The sequence below is a fragment of the Spermophilus citellus genome, assembly GCF_964194105.1.
Source record: "Spermophilus citellus genome assembly, chromosome: 10".
In the NCBI taxonomy this organism is placed as follows: Eukaryota; Metazoa; Chordata; class Mammalia; order Rodentia; family Sciuridae; genus Spermophilus; species Spermophilus citellus.
The window spans coordinates 57,805,257-57,828,564 of NC_138197.1; the positions used below are offsets into that span (position 1 = coordinate 57,805,257).

Below are 23,308 nucleotides of genomic sequence, written 5' to 3' on the forward strand. Positions count from 1 at the left end.
TTTCATTCCATGTGAATTTTAGATAAATTTTGTAAATAAGACTTAGGATTTTGATGGAGATTACATTAAGTCTGCAGATTGCTCTGAGGAAGTACTGCCATCAATAATATTAAGTCAGATATAGAATCTTTGGTTGTTAGGTTTTCCTTTTAGCACTTTAAATCATCCACTGCCTCTAGTTTTCATGGTTTCTGATGAGGAATCTGTTATCTATTGCTAATCTTATTAAGGATCCTTTGTACATGATGAGTTGCTTTCTGCTTCTCTCTTGCTGCTTTCAACATTTGTCTTTGTCTTTCAATAGTTAAATTATAATTTGTCTCTGTAGATCTCTTTGTGTTTTTTCTACTTGGAGTTCACTGAACTTCTTGGGAGTGTAGATTCATGTCACTTATCTCATGCTTCTCTGCTTTTATGGAAAAAGTATTTTTTGTTTTTGTTATTGTTTTGGTTCTAGGAATTGAAACCAGGGCTTTGTTCATGTTAAGGACATGCTCTACCACTGAGCTCTACCCCCCACCCCATAAAGTGGAGATTTTTATGGATATTACTTTTGCTATGGCCTTATCAGATATCAGATTTTTATGGATATTACTTTTTTCATGGCCTTATCAGATATCTGAATCTCTTTGCTCTTTTATGATCCAAAGAACACTGGGCTTATGTTTCATAACTAAGAAAAGTTCTTTTCTAAAGACTGTTATATTTTGTCTTTAGGTAGAAGGTATGAACTATAAAGTAAAAACAGTTTAGCTATTTTAAATACTGTAAGATTATAATTCTAAGAATACTGTAAAGAAAAAATTAAGGAAACCTCTAAATCTATAATTATTTCAAAATATATTAAGTATATCTTTATCAGCTATATTAATATCAACTATATCAGCTATCTTACACAACTACAAAAAAAAAAAAAACCTTAAAAGTTAAAAATTGAGTTGTCCTTGGTAAATGTGGCATATGTGAACATTTGTAATTCCTCACTCTCCAACCAATGCTACTTATCAGGGTTTTCTTTTTAGAGATGAAAATTTTAAAAATCTTTTTCAGTAAAAGGGCACATCTTAAAATAGAATTCAAAACATTATAAATTTCATTAGAGTTCTTTTGGAGGAAAATGGAGGGTAATGCTGAAACCATGCACACAAATCTTTTTATTTTCAATACTATGACCTCACATATGTTAGGAAGTGCTCTACTGCTGAGCTACATCCCCAATTCTTTATTTTATTTTGAGAGAGTCTTGCTAAGTTTCCCAACCTTGCCTTGAACTTGGGATCCTCCTGCCTTAGCCTCCAAAGTAGTTGAGATTACAGGCATGTACCACCATGCCCAGCCAGGCACGCAGATTTTAGCTCCTAAATGCTGTACAGGATATTGAATCAACTTTGGATATATGTGGAGATGGGAAAAACTGAAGACCTTAGAGTGCCAGTGGAGTCCTATTTTCAGAACAAGCTAGCTATAATTTTTTCTACTTTGTAGCTGCTGTTCACCTTCCTGGAAAGAGTATGTGGACACTGAATGGTTAAATCACTAGAGAAAAAAAACCACTGATCTAAACAATTGTTAAAGAAGTCAATGCTATCTAAAATACTGAGTATAGATAAAGGATTAAAAAAACTGGGAGCTAATAGACATGTTTTGTTGGTCTGAGTGTGTTGGCACAGTATTAAAAAGAAAAATTTTTGCCTACATTTAAAAAATTGGTGGATTCAGTTGAAAGATCCAGATTCTAGATTTTCCTTAAAAAAGTCAGAAAAGATCAAAACACTGAGCCCACATATCCAATGGATCTGAATAATGCCTTCTTTAAATAGATCATCCAGTATCTAATTGGTCAAAGCTCCCATTTGCCTTCCCTTGATGCCATTTATCATCATATACGTGGTGTTCTTTCTTATGGTGTGAAGAGGACAATGAAATGTTTTCTGTTTCTACATCTGTATAAAAAGTGGGAAGTTGAAGACGGCCTGGGTTACAGTTCAACCCTGTTGATTAGTTACCTAAGTATACCTGTGCAAATTATGTAACTTTTCTAAAAATTAGCTAATTAATCTATAAAAAGAATAAATAACAATTATTTTATGGAGGAGTTTGCCGAAATGACATTAATCATTTGAAACGGTGATAGTTATGTAGTATGTGCAATAAGCATTGGCCATTACTACTGATTAAGATGGCTGTACATTTTAAGAAAAAAAGAGATTTTGGGAGAACAGATGTTAGAAATATTCATGACATATATTTGGGGGAGGGATAGGATTGTTGGGGGATCAAACCCAGTGCATTGTGTAAACCTAGGCCAGTGCTCTATCATTGAGCTATACCCTTAGCCCTTGTCTGTCTGTCTCTGTCTATCTATCTATCTATATTTTTTTGGTACTGAGGATTCAACACAGGGACACCTTCCCACTGAGCTACATCCTCAGTCCTTTTTTATTTTTGAGACAAGGTATCACTAAATAGGCCACCCTGGCCTCAAACTCGTGATCCTCCTGTCTCAGCCTCTCATGTCACTGGGATTACCAGTGTATAACACCCACACCCAGGTTGCCCTCTTATATATTTAATGTGGAAACAAGAGGTTAGGACAATACAGTTCTGTGGCATTTAAAAAAAAAATTACTTTATTGAGGTGTGATTGACATTCTGATGACATTTTGATTGAAGACTGGGTTGATTTATATATTCACTGTCTTTGTGGGTAATTGAGTTTGTAATATCTGAATTAGTTTGCTAAGGCTGCCATAACAAAATATCATAGACTGGGTGACTTAAACAACCAATTTATTTTCTTGGATTTGGAAGCTAGAAGTCTGAGATCATAGTGTTTGCAGATTTGCTTTCTCCTGAGCCCTCTCACCTTGGCTTGAGAAAGCTGCCTTCTCAATCCTCACATGGTCCTTCTTCTGTGTGTCCAAACTTCCTCTAATGAAGATGCTAGTCAGAATGTATTAGGGCCTATCTACCACGCGGCCTGCGCAGTGGTTTCATTAATGAGGTTCTAGGCATAAAGTTAGTTAGAAGAGATCGAAATAAAACACACAAACCAGTTACCTTATTTATATTGTTAGGTCCGAGACGGCTCACCTCTCTGGTTCCCACCTCTAGCTGCCCAGCAGGGCAGCGAGGATTACTCAGGGCTAGCAGGAGAGAGAGAGAGCGAACACGCCTGGGAGTAGCCCTTTATTGGGGAACAAGAGATTCAGGGGAGAATTCCATCCAATGAAGGTTGAGGGGGGGGCTGCACTCCAAGGTCAGGGTCAGTGATTGGGTCCCCGGGGTCAGTGGTCAGGCACACCCCCACACGGATGGGCTCTCTCATCAGGAAAGGGTCGGGAAAGCTTCGACAGAGCCAAAGCGCCTCAGGCCCTTAACGGGAGTCACCCAATCACGTGTTAGAATGGCTTCCCACAGGCCTACTCTGATAGCCTTACCTTAAATTTACCACCTTTTCAAAGACTCCATCTCCAAATACAGTTACATTCTGAGGTACTGGGGATAGGATTTCAAAATATGGATTTTAAGGGGACATAATTCATTTCATCACAACCCATCTTAAAAAGTCTAATATACATATATTGTGTGTATATAAATATGTGTATAAGTGTAAAACTACAAATCAGAAGCCATAAAGGAGGAGGCATAGTTAGACAATCAGTAACAAAATGAGGTTAATTTAGAATTCAAGAGAGAACTTAAAATGTATTTCCCATGAAATACCTCATTTAAGAAAGAACAAAATGACAGGGTGGGAATGGTTGAAAGCAATAGTAACCGAAATTGCTGAAAACTTATTAATTAAAACAGAAAAATAACTTGAGGAATTCTCCTAAAAGATCAAAACACATGTTGTGGAATTTATTAGAGATAAGGGACTTGAAAATGACAGTTAAGAGAATCAAAATCCTTATCACAGATAATTGGGAGGAGTGCTCGGAGCAGATGACAAAATAAATAATAATAAAGTAAGTCATAGGCAAAACTTCTTCACTGCTGAAGTCAGACAGCTTCAGATCACAATTACTGGACATAAATATTGAAATAAAAGAGATCATTATTAAATATCTGAAACTAAAACACAAGGCATACCACAAACTTCTAAATAGAAGCAGGGTAGTGGTAGTGGTGAGGGGTACAGGTTTCTATAAAGGGGAAAAAGAATCGGACTACTAGTCTACAAAAGTAAATGTTAGATACACAGAGAAGTATATAGCTTTCCAAGGAAAACTGAAATTTAAAAATTCTGTATCCATCCATAATATAACCATTGTTTTTTTCTTTTTGGATGGTGCTGTGGTTTGATTGTGTCCCCAAAGGAATCAAGTGCTGGAGGCTTGGTTGTCAGTGCAGTGATATTAAAAGGCAGTGGAAGCTTTATGAGGTGGGATTTAATGGGAGGTGATTAGGTTACTGGGGGTTCTGCCATTATTCCCTCAATGCTATTCTTATGGAATGAGGTCTCACAAGAGTGGGTTGTAATAAAGAAAGGCCACTCCACACACTTGCTCCCTTTTCTGTTTCCCTTCCCACTTCTCTGCCATATTGTGCTGCATCCAGGAAGCTCTTCACCACAGGCTGAACAGATGGGGCTACCCATTCTTGGACTTTAAGTTTTCTAAAGCATGAGCTAATAAACTTTTTTCTTTAAAAGTACCCAGGTTCACTATTTTGTTATAGCAGCAGAAACCAGACTAATACAAGTGGTGATGTGCTTTTTGTTTTATTAAAAAAAAAAAATGGGCTAGGATGTGGCTTAGTAATAAAGTACTTGCCTAGCATGCACAAACTCCTGGGTTCAATCCCCAGCACCATGAAAAAAAACTAATTATACATTCTATAGTTATGATTTACGTGTAATCAAAATTAGTAAAAATCTGAGAGAGCACAGGGGGTCTGGTGCTAATTTCAGGAAATCTGCTGGGATCTTAGGAATAAAGACAACATATTAAAAATTTTGGTTTTAACTTATTATTCTTGCTCTTTTAGGTCATTTTTCTTCATTTCCCAGGTATGAGTTGACATGAATAGACAAGACTTATTTTAACAGCAGTCTAACCAATTAGGTGGGTTTTAGGAACTCTATTTTCTAAGAAGTAACTCAGTCCAGTTCCAAAATGACAAAAAGCAATTCATATCATTTTGTTCACATTTGAATTCCACTGGTGTCAGAGATGAAGTGACATTTTCTAGTCTACCAATGAAGTCTTTAGGTACTTTCTCAGTTTACTAGGCATCATAAAAATGTAGGGTTCATAATTTCTCCAATTTAATAAGTTTTTTTATTTCTTGAAGCATCATATGAATCAACCATGCTACTAAAGTCCACACAGAGCAGTCATCATGCTCTTCCCATTCATTTTAACATGAGGCTTACTTTCCATTTCAGGTATTTGTACATTTTCATAATGAGACAGGTCATAGCATGTAAGTGTTGGGTCCAAAATGCACTACCATTCAGTATATTTCATTTCTGGAGGAACCTTAATCCCACAGATACCTCTTTTTTTTATTTTCTTAGAATGGATACCAGCATATTTATGTCAAATTTGGATGAGTGTGATCCACACTGTGCCTGAATCCAGGTGCCTCTTATTGGCTGCCCCCTCTAGCTGCTCCTCCAGTTGAGGTCCACAGTACAGGTCTCATAAGGTTGGCAAAGGGTTCTTTGCTATAGCAGTGCCCCAGGCCTATGTGCCATACAACCCTTGTAACCATTCTTTTTAAGTGAATCCTAACCAAACAAGAGAACAGAAAATATGTTTGTCTTAGCTCTTCGTTTCCTAAGATGATGTGAAAGAAGATTGAAATATTACCTGAATTGCTTATAGACCTTTGTTGTAGACTTGAGTAATACAGTGAGCTTTCTGGCAGAGCTGGACACTTAAGAGAGTACAGATCACTTTTACAGAAGGCAGGTTGTACATAGTAGTTGATGTATAACCTATATCCAAGTTGTGTGGCTCCATCAAGTGTTTGCTTTGGGTATAGGAGAAAAGAGGCCTTTTATTATCTCTTCAGTGGGAGATTCTGTACCACATTTGAGGCATTATAAAATTATTTTGAAACACTGAAAATGTCAACAGAGTATAATAATAGTAATAATAATAAATACAGTAATATTATGAATATTGTTAAATGTACCTTCCAAATTAATAAAATATTAATAGCTAGTTAAATTTCTTTTCAGAGAAATGGAAAGAGAGGCACATTCTTGAATTTGGTGTTTTGTCATACCCTTGCACTTCATTATACATATATATAGAGAGAATCTAAACAATATATAATATTTTCTTAGATGGATTTAACTTGAAGTAATTGGTGTCAAATAAATAGTATATGCCCTTCTGCAGTGTTTTTGACGGTCATGTGAATTCATATACCCAGGCCTACATTCCTCATTTATTCACTTATACCTCTCTAAAACAGACAATTATAAGAATATATTACAAATTATCCTCTTGTTGAGGAACATTTGTCCTGTTCTCCATGTCACTGAGGACATTCCTATGCATATCTCTTTATACATGTTTCAGAATTTGTTTAAGTTATCAAAATGGAATTGCTAGACTGTATGTTATATTTATTTTTAATAGATATCTCTGCTGCTTAGGATGTTATAATCATTTATATTCCTACCAACAGAGCAAAGTATGTTTATTTATATAGTACTTGGTATTGTCATGATTTTTATTTATGATTTCTCATTGTGGTTTTTGTTGCATCCTGCTGATTATTAGTGAGTTTGAACCTCTTATTTCTTGACCTTTTGTGGTTCTGATATTATGAGTTTTTGTTCCTATTTCTGTACATTATTTTCTTTTAGGTTATTCATCTTTTATTGATTTGCAGCAGTTATACATTTTGGTTATGAATTATTTTTCTTTTTTTGCATGCTGAAGATTTAGCCTAAGGCCTCATACATGCTTTATAATAGTTACTAATTATTTGTAAGTTATATGGATCACAGATATTTTCCCTAATTTTTTCTGTGAGGGCAAGAAGTTTTAATTTTATGATCAGCCTTTTCTTCCCTGGTTTGTACATTCTGGGCATTAAGAAATCATTTCCTTTTAATTTTTTTCAGTGCTAGGGATTGAATCCACAGCCTTATGTGTGTGAGGCAAGCACTCTACCACTGAACTATATACCCCTAGGCCCTTTATTGATTTATTTATTTTGAGACAGGGGTTATACTATGTTGCCCAGGGTGGCTTCGAACTCCTGGGCTCAAGTGATTCTCCTGCCTTACCCTCCTGAGTAGCTGGGACTATGGCCACTATACTTGGCTTTATTTTATTTTTTAATGGCTTTATTGAGATAGAATTTATTTGTCATAAAGACAAAAGACATTATAGTGACAATAGGCATTTCAAAAAATTGGCTTGCATCAAAATATTTTAAAGTTAGATAGAATTTAATAAAGTATTAGAAATAAAAGAAAAATTATTTTAGAAATGAAGACAAATTATCTGGGTGTAGTGGCTCATGCTTGTAGTCCCAGCCACTTGGGAGGCTGAGTCAGGAGGATTGCAACTTTGAGGCCAGTTTCAGCAACTTATCAAGGCTCTAAATAGCTTAGTGAGACCCTGTTTCCAAAAATAAATAAATAAATATATATATATTAGTGTGTGTGTTTGTGTGTATGTATTTATGGGGCTGGGGATGTGGCTCAGTGCTTAAGTTCTCCTAGGTTCAATCCTTCAATCGTAATACCAAAAAACAAAACAAGACAAAACAACAACAACAAACCTATTGAAGACAAATTAGAAGGAACACAAATAAGAGCAAATAAACATATCTTAAAGCTGGGTGTGGTAGTTCATGTCTCTAATCTCAGCTACTCTGGAGGCTGAGGCAGGAGGATTCAAGTTCCAGGCCAGCCTCAGTATTTAGTGAGACCTTGTCTCAAGATAAAAAGGCCTACAGCTGTAGTTCAGTGGTAAAATGCCCGTGAGTTCAACCCCCCTGAGTTCAAACCCTAATACTTAAATAATGAACAAAAGCAACAACAAAACAAAAACCTCTAACAAAACAAAAAATCAAGGGACTTAGAACGGATACTAAAAGTTACAATTTAAAACAATTTTAATGAATTATAAACAGATTTGGAACTATATTTTGACAGAACATACCTGAGAACATTGAAAATACAAAAGGACCAATTCTGAGACATAGTCTAGAGAAACTATTTGGACTTTAAAGGAATAATAGAAAATCTTAAGACATGTGGGCAGAAGTCACATAAACACAAGTGAAGGAAAATCAGATTATTGTCATAGTTTTCTTCAGTAGCAGCACATGGAAAAAGATGATGGAATTCTGTATTTAAAGTACTAAAAACATGTATGAGTCAAAGATTTTATGTATATCAAACTGATGTCAAGTATAAAAGTCACAGATATTAATATGTTAGAACTTGAAGTCTATTGTTTCTAGTAGACCTTCCTGAGAAATCTAGTAGAGAACAAACTTCAGAGAATCAAAATGACTAGAGCTACACTAAGTAAGGACTGGGGGCTAGGATGTAGCTCAGTGGTAGAGTAGATCCTAGCATGAGTGAGACCCCTTTTGGTCCCCAGTAGTCTCCAGTCCTGCAAAAGACTAGTGGTTTGCATTATACACAAATAAAACCAGACCAAATGAAGGTTTAAAAGGAGGAAGTATGGTCTATAAAGTGGGTGTGGGAGGAGAATGATCATATGTAAAACACTTAAAAGTTATTTTCAGCAATGGTGGTGGTAATATTTGTATTATTTCAAGAATCTGTGTAAAGTGAAATAAAAAGCAAAGAAATTGTGTTGTTCTAATTCTGTCACTAACTGTCATTGTGAGCCACAATTCCGGTTTTTTTTTTTTGGGGGGGGGGGTTGGTACCAGGGATTAAACTCAGGGGCATTCATCCACTGAGACACATCCCCAGCCCTGTTTTGTATCTTTTTTTTTGGGGGGGGGGACACAATACCTACTTTTCTTTCTTTCTTTTCGAATCCAGGGCCACCGCACATGCTAGGCAAACACTCTACTGCTGAGCCACATCCCCAGCCCCTGTTTTGTTTTTTTATTTAGAGACAGGGTCTCAATGAGTTGCTTAGCGCCACACTTTTGCTCAGGCTTACTTTGATCTCTGATCCTCCTGTCTCAGACTCCTGAGCAGCCTGGCAAGAACCACAATTCTTGATGTGGTAGAAAGATTCAGATGACTGATTGGTGGATGTATATTTGTGTATGGGGTACGTTGGGGGTGCAAGTGTTGGTAGCTACAATAGAGAAATAAGGTAAACATTCAACTCAAGGAGTTTTAAAAAAGAAAAACAGATGAACCCTCCTTTTCCTGGGGCAGGGAGGAAAACAAGAAGAAATTAACCCATTATAAAAAAATTAAAAGCAAAACCAATAAAAGGTAGATTTAAACAATAAAATCAGTTAATTTGTTTCAGTGAAAAGCCTGGCCAGAAAAAAGGCCATAAAGATAAAATATTAGGAGTAAGAAAAACAAATTCTAAGATTATTATTAGCAGTTATTTGAAAATCTAAAAGAATTAGATGATTTTTTTAAACTGATAGGTTTTGTCAAACACAAAGAACAGGAAGTTTGTTTAAATTACTTAGAGTACAGAGATGAAATGATGGAAAGTACCCCATTTTACTTAATAAGAGGGAGTAAACTTGGATATCAAAACATTTGCAGGGGTGGGGTCTACTGAGGATCAAATGGGGCCTTGCTCATGCTAGGGAGCCACTCTACCATTAAGAAGTACCAAAAAATTCAGTTTCACAAATGTGTCATGTAATTGGACTCTAAATCCACTCAGCATTCCTATTCTCCACCATAGGGGACCTTTTTGGGCAATATGAATGATCTCCTATGTCCTCTGGCTTCTCATTGCAATTGGAAATGAGGACTCCTAATGGGGATTTGGAGGAGGGAGGAGACAGAAGTCTTTGGGTATTTATTCCCTTGTCAAGCATGTAAGAGAAGTCCAGGGCTGGCTTTGTCTCTTGTCTGAAAGTTTTAGTTCTTCCTTATGGAATTATGGATGATAAGAGTGTCTCTTTTTTACTAGCCCGGGTTATTGTATCATCCCTTATTTCCCTAAACGTCACCCACAGCTTTGTAAATAGTACTTTTGTAAATAAGCCATCCTTAACCTAATTTTTGTGGGTCGCATTGATTCCCATAGATCCTTCCTGATTCAACAGGTGAAATTAGGATTTTTTTTCATTTGTAGAAAGTATTAAAAGATATACTACTTTTGACTAAGGAAAAAAAACAGTACGGGAAAAATACAGTATATATAAAAACACAGTATATTGAAAAGTTAAGAAAATTGCAATTCTAGAAGTATTTAAAATGTGTATTAGGTATCATACACATTTAAAAGACTATCTAATAGAGGTTTATATGTTATTATTTACTGCATGTTAGATATTAGTATTGTTATCTGTATTAAATTTCCTGAGTATGATAATTATGTAGTTATAGAGAAGAATGACCTTGTGCCTAGGAAACACATGCCACATTATTTAGAGGGGAAATATTCTGGTATCTGTTACTAACTCTGAAATGGGAAAACAAAAGAAAAAAGTATGTGTGTATGTGTAAGGAGAGACATAAAACAAAAAGCAAATGTGTCAGATTGTTAATAAATGATTGACTCTGTGTTAAGGTTTGTGACTTCTTGCAACTTTTGGTAGCATTTAAAATTTCAAAATGGGCCTGGGGTTGTGGCTCAGTGGTAGAGTGCTTACCTAGAATGCACGAGGCACTGGGTTCGATCCTCAGCACCACGTAAAAATAAAATAAAGATATTGTGTCCACCTAAAACTAAAACTAAATATTTAAAAAAATTTTCAAAATAGCCGGGTGCAGTGGCACATGCCTATAATCCTAGCAGCTTGGGAAGCTGAGGCAGGAGGATTGAAAATTCAAGGCTAGCCTCTGCAACTTAGTGAGGGCCCTAAGCAACTCGGTCAGAGCCTGTCTTTAAATAAAATATTAAAAAGGCTGGGGATGTGGCTCAGTGATTAAGTGCCTCTGGATTTAATCTCTAGTTCCCCCCAAAAAAACCCCCCCTTTTTTTTTTTCAAAATAAGTAGTTGGGGGAATATTCAAAACAAAAAAATGAAATACATTATAGATAAAGAGCTTTATAAGAAATATAAGCTTTATAAGAAATATAAGCACTAGCATTTGCATAAGCAGATCACAAAAGGAGAAATACAGAAAGCCCTTAAAAAAATTTGACCTCAATGATAAAGGAATGCAGGCTGGGGCTGGGGCGCAGTGGTAGGGCACCCACCTTGCACGTGTGAGGTCCTGAGTTCCATCCTCAGCACCACATAAAAATAAATAAAGATATTGTGTCCATCTACAACTAAAAAAAATGTTAAAAAAATGATAAAGGAATGCAAATTTAAAAGAGCTGTTAGTGTCCATCTATCAAAGTAGCAAAGACTTGAAAAGTGACAATGTCCAGTGAGGCTGGGGATGCAACAAACAACAGATTTGTAACAAACTGTTGGGAGTACAGCTGAATGCTGCTATCTTGTAGTATGCAGTTTGGCAGTAACTATGAATGCTTAAAATCTGTATCTTCTTTAATTGCAGCAATTTAATTTAAATGAACTAAATATAATGAGGTAATAAATGAGTAAGGTTATGTATACAAACATATTCACTGCAGCATTTTTCTTAATAGTGTAAACCATTTAAACATTCATTAATTAGGGTTTGGTTTTACACACAGTAGAATACTGTGTAGAATAGTTTAACCATTAAACTCTGACGTTGTTAATATAATGATATGAGACTATATCCCTGATTATTATATTAGAAATAAAAGCAAGTTAGGGAAAGATATATTCAGTACTGTCCCCATTTAATGTGAAATACCTACATATTATAAGCATGATTTTATGTATATATCAGTATTATGTAGATTTTAAAACCTGGTTGAGGGAGTATCAGTAGGAAAATTATGGGAAAAGGGACTTTTTTTTTTTTTTTTGAGTAGGCTTTTATTTTTTTGTTTTTGGATTTTTTTTTTTAATAAGAAAGATGTCCTAATAGAAAATATAATTAAATTTCATTAAAAAAGTTTCCACTGATTTTTCCCTTAAGATAATCGGTGTATGTTGCTTTATTAGTAGTCTATTAACAGAAAAAAATCTGTTAAGAAACTCATTGTTTTCTTGTATATTCTGTTTTCAGAGCAGTGGAAAGAGCTCAGTGCTAGAAAGCCTAGTGGGGAGGGACCTGCTTCCCAGAGGTACTGGTATTGTCACTCGAAGACCGCTCATTCTGCAACTGGTCCATGTTTCACCAGAAGATAAACGAAAAACAACAGGAGAAGAAAATGGTAAATTTCAAATTGGAGATAAGAGTTTTTTTTACAGCGTTATTCTTTTTTTTTTTTTTTGTCTGTTCTTAAAAAGATATGCATTGATTAGACAATTAACAATTAGTGATCATAGCAAAATTAGAAGTCCTATGAAGAGAAGCAATATGCATTTTTCTTAATGTAAAAAAAAGTAATTTTTGTTTTTGAAGGGCCATGAGCAAAGCTGTTGGGAATAGTTCCTTTGGAGGAATTCAGCTTAGTAAACAGTTAATACTTTTCAAGTTGGATCCAGTGAGGCACTCAGTAAATAGTAATCAGTTATTTTTTTTAAAAAAAAGCTTTTAAATGCTTTATGGAGTATTTAAAGTTTTTTCCTCTTCTAGTTTTTAACCATATATATATATATATATATATATATTTTTTTTTTTTTTTAAAGAGAGTGAGAGAGGAGAGAGAGAGAGAGAATTTTTAATATTTATTTTTTAGTTCTCGGCGGACACAACATCTTTGTTGGTATGTGGTGCTGAGGATCGAACCCGGGCCGCACGCATGCCAGGCGAGCGCGCTACCGCTTGAGCCACATCCCCAGCCCCCATTAATATATTTTTTAAACTTTGATTTAGAATTTTAGTCATTTAGATTCTAGTTGAAGAAATTCATTCATCATTCATTCATTTTTTTTGTTTTTTTTGCAATACTGAGGATTGAACCCAAGAGCACAGCCCTTTTTATTTTATTTTTAGACAGTCTTGCTAAATTGCCCAGTTGGGCCTTGAACTCAAGATCTTCCTGCCTCAATCTCCTGAGTTGCTTGGATTACAGACATGTGTCATTGTGCTCACCAAAAGATTTCATTTTAAGTAAAATTAAAATGACTAATTTTTAGCTTAGCATTGTTTTCTCACTTTCCCTTTTTTTGGTCTTACCATGTGCTTGCTATTTTTGATTCTTCTGCTCCTCTATCGAAGAGGAATATTATTTATAGAAAGAGTTGTAATATTTAAATTGTTACTAGTTTTTTCTATTCTCATGTTAAGGTTTTCCTATATAACACATACTATTTGATTTTTAAAGATTCTCTTCTCCCTGTGTTTAGGTTTAGTTTCCAGCTAAACTGAATTAGGCTATTTCTTTAATGGATTAATGACTAGTAAGCAAGGAATATGAAAGTAAGCAAAATGCATTGTTTTATATAACAAGGTTTTAGAAAAATTAAACGGAAAATATTTTAAGAAATGCTATTTTGTCTATTAGCAGCTTTTAAGTTGCTTATTAAATATGTATCCTATATTAATCATATTAGTGAGATTTGAAATGTTTCAGTAATGTATTTAAGGGCTGAGGATTTAGCTCAGTGGTAGAGCACTTGCCTACCACTCTGATCCCTAGTATTGTGCATGCTATGTACTAACTCTGTGTGACCTAGAAAACAAAAAAGAGAGAAAGTTATGGATTCAATATTCCTGTTTATTTCAGTGTTCAGCTCAGACTTTCTGTCTTACAAGTGTGTAAAATAGCTCTAATTATTAAGTACCTTTTGCAGTAGAGTACCATGTCTGTAGCCAGGAGCGGTGGCACATGCCTTAATCCCAGTGACTGAAGAGGCTGAGTCAGGAGGATCTTGAGTTCAAAGTTAGCCTTAGCAATGGTGAGGTACTAAGCAACTCAGTGAGACCCTGTCTCTAAAAAAATATAAAAAAGGCCTGGGGATGTGGCTTGGTGGTTAAGCACCCCTTGGGTCAATCCTGGTACCACCCCCCTGGGCCCCCAAAAAAGTACCATGTGTTGTTTCTTACCTGCAGAGATCTGTGTTCAATGCAATTTCATTCTGCTTATATTCTGATGTAAGATGAAATAATGATATTGACAAAATTGATGGTATTTTAATTTCTGTATTTGATTTTTTTCCTTCATTTATTATAAGAGCTATTGGTGGTGTTTGTTTTATTTTTAAGTGGGGAAAACCTGTTATGAGCATCTACTATGACCCTAGAATGTTAATCATTGAAGCAAGTTAGCAAAGTTATAGATGTTAACAAGTAATGTTTTTGTATAGACTGTCAGAGAGACACAAAGAAATCTTTTAAATTATATTAGATATATCTAATATAATTGTGTGTTATTAATCACTTTACATTTCTTTAATATTTCTTTATTATTGAAATTCTGAACTGCAGATTTAGTCCTTGTGGGCTAACCTATATTTCAGCCTCAAATATGTAGAATAGCACTTTTTAAAATTCGTCCCCACCAATTTCATTAAATACATTTGTCAGACAATTTTAGCTAAGATTTTAAGAAAACTATATAGCATTATGTCTCTTAATTTTTAAATTTCCTTTAGTCACTTTGAAAGAGCAGAGGATATCCTGTCTCTCAGAAACTACTTGCAAATGTGGGCACTGTTTCCTTAGATTAAAGTTTTTCTTGTTTGGAAAGATAGTATATTTCAGCTATAGATGTGTCAGTTCCTCAGTATCTCTTTTGCTTATCTGTCCAATGTGTTTTGTTGATGTCTCCTCTCTGTATCTTTACCTGTGTATACATTTTCCCAAGCTTAGTGCTTTTATACACACACACACACACACACACACACACACAGAGTCAGGTCGGATATGGTGATGCATTCCTGTAATCCCAGCCCCTTGGGAGGCAGAGGTAGGATGATCACAAGCTCAACGCCAGCCTGGGCAATTTAGTGAGACCCTGTCTTAAAATATAAAATAAAAAAGGGCTGGTAGATCAGTGTTAAAATTCCCTTGGATTTTAGATTATTCGATTGGTTAAATCTAATATTAGGGGAAGAAAATGACAAGTTACCTAGAACACAAAATAGATAACCATAAATTTGAGTACTAAATTTCATATTTTATTCTATGATAGTTCTTTAGTTTCTCATTAGAGCTAATTTCTCCTGGATAAGCAATTCTAGTTATCATAAATCATTCTAACCCAGAGGAAATTGGAAACCATGAAGTAGATTAGCATACAGTTTAACTAAAAGAGTATGAACTTGCTGAATGCAATGGCACACAGCTGTAATCCCAGCTACTTGGGAGGCTGAGGCAGGAGGATCACAAGTTTGAGGCTAGTCTTAGCAATTTAACAACATCCTTTCTCAAAATCAGAAGGGCTAGAGATATAGCTTAGTGTCAGGGTGCTTGCCTAGCATGTGCAAGACCCTGGGTTCAATCCTGAGTACCCCAACCCCACTCTCCAAAAGGATAAATTACCCGATAGCCTGACAATAAAAGAGAATGGGAGGAAATCATAAGCGAACAGAAGTTCTTCAAAGAATTATTCATTGGCCATTTTGTATAGGGATTTATAAAGCCTGTGAGGGCTTTGTTATTTCATAAAAGTCTGAGTTACTAATAACATACTAAGAACAGTGCATTCTAAAATGACAGAGAAGTCTGGCATGGTGGCGTATCCCAGTAATTGAAGCATTCAGGAGGCTCAAGCAGGAGGATCACAAGTTTGAGGCCATCATTAGCAATTTAGTGAGACCCTGTTTCAAAATTAAAAGTATTGGGGATGTAGCCCAGTGGTAAAGTATCCCTGGGTTCAATACCCAGTACCACCGCCCCCCCCCAAAAAAGAACAAAACAAAATCCAACATGGATAAGTGTAATTTATATATAGGTCTATCAAAACTGGCTAAAATATTTTAGTGTTTAATAGGTATAATTATGATGAAAGTTTATTTAGCATGGGATCAGATCCTTCATTCTACTAGCTACTTGGGAAAATTGATGTATCAGTACGTAAATTTATGGTATTCTCATTGCTTCCTACTTCTAACAATGTAAATGAATTTTTTGTTAAATTCTTATTAAAAACAAAATTAAACTATGTTTTAGAGTAGGGTGTTTAGCTTGAACTTTATAAACTTCACAAATATCCTTCATATATTTGTAAAAAATCAAATTTTTATCAGATTTTCTTTTAGACAAAATGCAAAAGTGGCATGCTGATTAAAGGCCAAAATTCTGTTATATCTTATACCTCTGAACAGTGAGTCACTGGAAACTTGAAAAATTATGAATTTTTGGGGAGAGAGATTTTGTTTTATTAAGTACATATAAAATAGGATAATACTAATATTTAGGATAATACTAAAAATTTTGTGTATAATTTGAACTGTTTAGTTAAATTACCCATATAGGCAATAAAGACCAAAAGAAAAAGGTAGGATTAATCTTTCTGTATAGAGGGTTGTGGTTATAAGCAGTAGACTCCTTTAGTGGATTGAATCCATGAAGATGGAGAGATTACTTTCTGTTAAATTTAATTTTATTAACCAAATATATTCTGTTAAATTTAACATCTGCTTCAAAGAAAATACCCTTATAAAGTTCAGTCTTTGCTAATAGGGCAAATACTTGTATATACTTACTAATTCTTAAGGTTTTGAAATAAGGGCCCAATATATTTTATAGATTTTTTTTTTTATCAATTTATCTTTTCCTATAGTAGGCTATCAAATAATATCTCAAAGGCAAGTTATTGAATAGTGGACTAATTTTAATCTATTTAGAATTAGAAACAATGGTGTTTTCTAAAAATGTTAAAAAGAAACTATGGCACACAATATGATTTATAATTACTTTAAATATATATATATATATATATATATATATATATATACACACACACACACACACACACACACACACACACCCTCTAATTCAAGTGGTAAATTTTGAATAATTGAATGCTATGTGCATTTGAAATGTGATCATATTTTTACAAATTTGATTTTTTAAAAAGGTTTAAAATTTTAGGGTAAGCACTAAACTTTTCATTCTGTGCTGTTTCTCTTTAACTACAGACCCTGCTACATGGAAAAACTCAAGACACCTTTCTAAAGGTTTCCTCTATCCATTTGTTTTTGGCCCTTCTTTTTCTATTATGCCTGCATGTGTGCTTATGTACTCTTACAGGCTGTGTGCATTTTTTTTTCTTCCATTTTTATTTGCCTATCCACATTGATTGCAGGTTTTATCTTGTTATCTTTCTGGCATTACATCAAAATGCAAGCTTTTTCGGTGGTGAATGTAATTTATTTTATTTTTATTTTTAAAAACATGCTTGTGAAACTAGGCCTCTTTTATATTATAAGGTAAACTAAAAACACCCCTTTGGTATGTAGTACCTGCCTTTGTGAGTTCTGTTCACCTAGATAACTCCAGTCCTCCAATGAGACTTCTTGGAAGAAGGTACTAAGCTTCAAGTAGGTGAGCATTTTACTTGCAAAAAGGATCCAGTTTTATTTACCTTTATTCCACCAAAGAAATGATCCACCTTTCTTTGATAAATATTTATGTGGATATCTTATAGTCATTTTATTTTGATTTTAGGTAGCTAATATACATTATTCAATACACTTCATTATTATTAAAAATTTCTGTGAATTTGGCAAAAACAAAATAGCTCTGCTTGGGAGAGGTAGATTTAGATTATCTTTATACAATTAAACATTTCTAATTTCTGGGAAAAACAATAAAATTTGTTCTCCAAGTTTTAGCCTACTTTAGACTGTGTATACAGTGAATCTATTTTCCTTATTTCAGCCAGTACAGGAGGAACAGACCTATGATTGGAAACTAATGGAGAGTATGTCAACTCCATACAGTGCATATACCAGGTTTTTTGTTTTTGTTTTTTCCCCACTCCATTTCATTTCTTTCCTACCTTCAATTCCATGGGAAAACACAGCTTTGACCTTGGGGGAATTATCTTAAAAAGACATGTTACAAAACAGTTAGCTCCATGCTACTGAGAGAGCTCTTAAAGAAGCACCAAACTGTGACTTTATAGCTATCCAACTGGAAACTAAATAAAACAACAACAAAGCACTGAAAAAATTGGCTTTCATTCATATAAGAAAATTTTTACTGGGGGTGTATGCACAAATATGTTATATATGCTTTTTGTATTACTCAATGGAATTCTTTTATTTTCTTTTTAGCCATTAGCTTAAATGCATATTTTCATCAGATAAACTGCTTTCATACATAATATGTTTGGAGAATATACCTTTTACTTTATCATATTACAAATAAATAAAAATGAACAATTTTATTTATCAAATCTATAGAGTTCAAATGGTGGCAAGACCTATGAGCAAATCTCCCTGAAATTAGACATGATTTTGATATATGTGATACAATTTATTAAATTTGAAATGTACAATTTAGCAGATCTTAAAACACTTGTTACCTTGTTAATGGCAAAATAGGAACAAAAAAAGCAATTTATTGTGTTGCCTTTTTGAATTCCTAACCATAAAAAGTGATTCCCATAGTTTTCAATAAATTAGTTTTTCTTTTTCTAGGGGTAGAAGCAGAAGAATGGGGTAAATTTCTTCACACCAAAAATAAGGTAATCATGCAAGAATGTAATGAAGAAATAGCATGTTGAAAATAATATTTTGGAGAAATACTAGATAATTTAATTTCTTGTCATTGGCAATCATGTTATTTTAAAGCGAACATTTCTTGTAAAATAAATCTTAGTAACTTTTCTAACCACAGTAGTATATTTGGCAAACAATCTCTAAAGTGAGCCTGATTTCTCTCTAATTTGGAGATTCTTAACTGTTGCAGTTTGGAGATTCATAATTGTGGGATCAGGCAACTTTGAAACAAAGCTTCGAAAAACTGAATCTCCCAGTAGTTTGGGAGGATGAGACAGGAGGATTGCAAGTTCAAGGCCAGCCTCAGCAACTCAGTGAGGCTGTAAACAGCTTAGTGAGACCCTGTCTCAAGGGGGAAAAAAAATAGCTTGGGCTGTAGCTTAGTTGTAAACTGTTCTTGGGTTAAATCTCCAGTACCAAAAAAATAAACTAAAAACTAAAAACTATGAATCCTAGGCTCAGAACAAGTATATGTGTGCATTAGAATTTGTTTACTCATTCTTTGAAGCAAATTGATAGACATCCTTGAAATGTGTGGGTATCTCCCAACTTGAGAGCTTTTGGTCTTATTTTAAATATTGTGCTTTTTGTTTCAATAACTTTCAGCTTTACACGGATTTTGATGAAATTCGACAGGAAATTGAAAATGAAACAGAAAGAATTTCAGGAAATAATAAGGTAGGCATCTTTTTAGACTTGGAAGGCATAAACATGAGTAAATATATCATCGAGGATTTTTCTGTATCTAATATATGAAGAGTATTGTAAATTTGCAGTCTTGGTTTTTGAAATAAATGGAGTATTTTTATAACCTAAAAACTTTTGCTTAAAATCACTTGTTTTGTGACTGGGGATGTGTGAGGTGCTGGGTTTGCTCCCTGGCATCAGAAAAGAAATCATAAAATTCGTTTGTTTCTTAGAATTTTTATATATATTAAATATTTTATTTATATTTTTATTATTGATCCTATCAGGTACACATTACTTTATTGTATAATTATTCTACTTATTACAGTTATTATGAGTTATCTTTTTTGGATGGATTGATTTTTCTGTAACTCAGAAGCATTATATAGCTTATGAGACACATGTATTTGGAAAAGCTTTTTTTGTGTGTGTGAAAATGAAAAGCAATATGTTAACTGATGACTTTCTTATTTTCTAAGATTGTGAGAATTTAAAATAAATTAGATATCTAAGATACCATTGATCTCAATACTAGGCACTATCACCACCTCACATAAATCCTTATTTTTTGTTTTTCTTTACTCTTGTAACTTTTCTCTTTTATTCCTTTTTTTGTTTTTACCTCCATTCTTGTATTATCCAGGGGCACATTTAATCCCACAAACAGTCCCTAGCCTAATATTAATATTCTTCACATATTTACTGAGTCCTTTTATCTGCAAGATGTTGTGGTGAGGTTTTTTTTTTCCCCCTACCAAAAGCAGTTTTTGGAGACACATTAAGTCTTTATGCCTATTTGTCTGTTTTAGTGACTGAGTTTTGTTCATTATTTTACTCTAAGCTGATAACTTTTGAGTTTTTGTTATAGCTGCTATATTTCTATGAGTTTCTGATATTGTTATATATAGGAATAAAAAAGGGACCAGATAATTTTGTCTTTGGGGACATTATTAATCATAACACCAATTTGAATTATCTCTACAGAGATCCCAATGTACATACTGAATTCAGCAGTTGGTGGTAATTTTATAGTACCAGAACTTAAAGTATGAGACTATGATGATTCAGAAATGAAAGTGTTTAGTTACATGAACTGAATGTCATGAAATATTTAGTCTGTATTCATACAAGATGTTTACATTATATAAAAAAGATGTTTACATTATGCTAAGGATATAATTTACTTACCCAGTAAATTTTTTATCCACTCTTTACCTTTGAAATGTCCATTAGCTTCAATTAAATAAAAAAAAATCCTCTTAAATCATGCGTGTAATGAAGTAAATGCTGCTTTGATCGTATGTGATTTAATATGACTAAATGTATAAATGGTTTCATATAGTTAACATAAATCCCTGAAGGATTTAAAATGTAAGATTGGAGTTTTAAAGGTATTTGGCAGTACTTTGAATTGGACGCGCTGAGAATGCCATGGCAGTAGATCCTGAGAAATAATACAACCTAGGTGTGCCAAATAATGACAGTTAATGACTTTGGAACACTAGAGTATTTAAAATAGAAAATAGCCCACTACTTTTTTAAATATAGCAAATGTAACTGTTTAAAAAACTTATACTAAAGCTTCCTAGGAAATTAGAATTTTCAGTGGGTTATAAAGGAAAATATAAGGTGTATAAATATGAGAGGACATATTAAAGGATAAGGAAGAACATGTACAAACAAAAGGTGTAAATACCTCCTAAGTGTCCTTTTACTTGTATCTGACTCAATCCTAAAACTTGTAGAAGGCCAATGTTGAAGAAGAGGGAGGCTCTGCAATAATTATTCTATGGAAGAGAAAATAAGGTATCTCTCACTATTCATATTTTTACTATTTGAAGTTAGGAATCTAAAAATTCAGATGAATTGTCTAAGAAAACTCTTGGTATACACACTTTTGTCATTTCATATTCAAGGATCAGGAGCCAACTTAATCTAAGTAAGTTTTTATCTATTTCTTACTATCTCAACTCAAGAGCATCATAAATTTGAATAGTGAATTTGGATAGTGAATAAATTATTCTTTTGTTCAATACTAAGTCTATTAGACATTTAAGTAATATATGGACAGAATATATTACTTAATAGAGGAAAGAAATAGAAACAGTGCAGGTGATATAAATTGTTTATGTAAATGTTATGGGGTTAGGTAGGATTATAATTTGTTATATGACTGACTGACTGCCTTCTTGTGTTTTTTACTGTTTTGATTGTTGGAAAGTTGTAGTGATCATGGTTTAATTCATATTTAAAAGTATCTAATGTCTTATCTACTTGAAATGAGATTTACCTTAGCATTTCATACTTCATTGAAATTTTAATGTGATTTTAATATTTTTAAAACTTATTTTTAGGGAGTAAGCCCTGAACCAATTCATCTTAAGATTTTTTCACCAAACGTTGTCAATTTGACACTTGTGGATTTACCAGGAATGACCAAGGTGAGGAATAGTTGTTATTCATGGTGGATTTGGTCATGTTTTCACTTGAATAAATGTATTTACGTAACCTCATATGAGAATAATGAGCTTCGTTTTGCAATCAACTTAATCTGTTATAGCAATTTATATAGTTATAGCCTGCTCTGTCTTTGAAACACTTTCTTTACTTGGTTTCCAGGATACCACACTCTACTGTTTTATCAACAATATTAATGGTCACTTTTTTTCCAATCTCTTTTGTAGGTTTCTTCTCATCTCCCCAATGTCTAAACAGTTGAGTGCCCTAGAACTTAGTGTTTGGACTCTTGTCTTCCCTAGGTAGACTTACCTCCTTGTTTTCATCAAATCTTAATGGCTTTAAAATATATAAATTTCTATATTTTGATATTTACATATCTCTAGACTTGGATATTCAGCTATCCTCTTAACATACACACTTAAATATCTATAGGCATTTCAGACTTGAAATACTAAATTCCTGATCTGTCCTTCAATTAGATTTGATTTTTCTATTGTCTTCCTTATCAACAGATTGCTGAGCCATGAAGTTTATTGTTATCCAGGATACTTTTTTATCCTTCATTTCACTTTTGTCAGCAAATCTTCTTGTTCTTCTTATCTTTATAATATATCTAGAACTGTCATGTCTTACAGATTCTTAGCTACTATCCTGAGCTGGCCACTATCATCTCACCTGGATTGGTATAATAATAATAAGTAACATGTCTTCTTTATTATCTGTTCTTAACTTAGCAACCAAACATTCTGTTAAAGTAAAAATTAGATCGTATCATTTCTTGGCTCAGAGTCTCTTTAGTGGCTTTCCATTTCCCTGAGAGTAAAAGTCTAAGTTCTTACAGAGAGCTAAAATATCTACTTGATATCTCCCTGTCATTCTTAGTTTCTAACTTCTGCTCTAGTCTCTTGCCCTTATTTACTAAGCCTGGAATGTTCTTCCTCCACTTCTCTGTATGTACTACCTCTCCCTTATTGCCTTTAATTTTTCATGCTCTCAAATGTCATGGTCTCAGTGAGATCTTCTATGAATTTTCTTATGTAAAAACATAGCCTAGTTTAAGTCAATAATTTAAAATCATAAGTCTCTCAAATTATTCCCTAGCCTTTTTGTTTTGCTTTGTTTTTTCAATAGCCCGTTCTACACCTAGATACTTTAGATGTTTCTTTATTATCTGCCTCGCATCACTAAAACATAAGCAGGAATTTTGGTATTTTAAAAATTCATTACTGTAAAAGAATCTCACTGAGACGAGTACCTGAAATCATAATAGGCTGCCAATAAACATTTGATGACTTAATGAATGAACTTGTCTTTAGGCGGTTAATACTGATCAATCCTTAACATAGGCTTGTGTTTAGTAAACATTTGTGTAAAAGTAAACTTTGATATTTGA

General features: G+C 33.8%; 1 protein-coding gene across 9 annotated transcripts in view; it reads left to right on the forward strand.

Moving 5' to 3' along the window:
• Positions 1 to 23,308, forward strand: part of DNM1L (dynamin 1 like) — a 59,241-nt gene that overhangs the window by 7,421 nt on the left and 28,512 nt on the right. For 4 of the 9 annotated variants that reach the window (XM_081309612.1, XM_081309613.1, XM_081309616.1 and 1 more), the window contains exons 2-6: positions 12,218 to 12,365; positions 17,182 to 17,220; positions 18,688 to 18,734; positions 19,375 to 19,446; positions 21,810 to 21,896. In XM_081309612.1, the coding sequence (XP_081165738.1) occupies positions 12,218 to 12,365; positions 17,182 to 17,220; positions 18,688 to 18,734; positions 19,375 to 19,446; positions 21,810 to 21,896 (393 nt within the window). The remainder of the gene's footprint in view (positions 1 to 12,217; positions 12,366 to 17,181; positions 17,221 to 18,687; positions 18,735 to 19,374; positions 19,447 to 21,809; positions 21,897 to 23,308) is intronic. The other 5 variants (XM_081309614.1, XM_081309615.1, XM_081309618.1 and 2 more) reach the window with 2 other exon arrangements.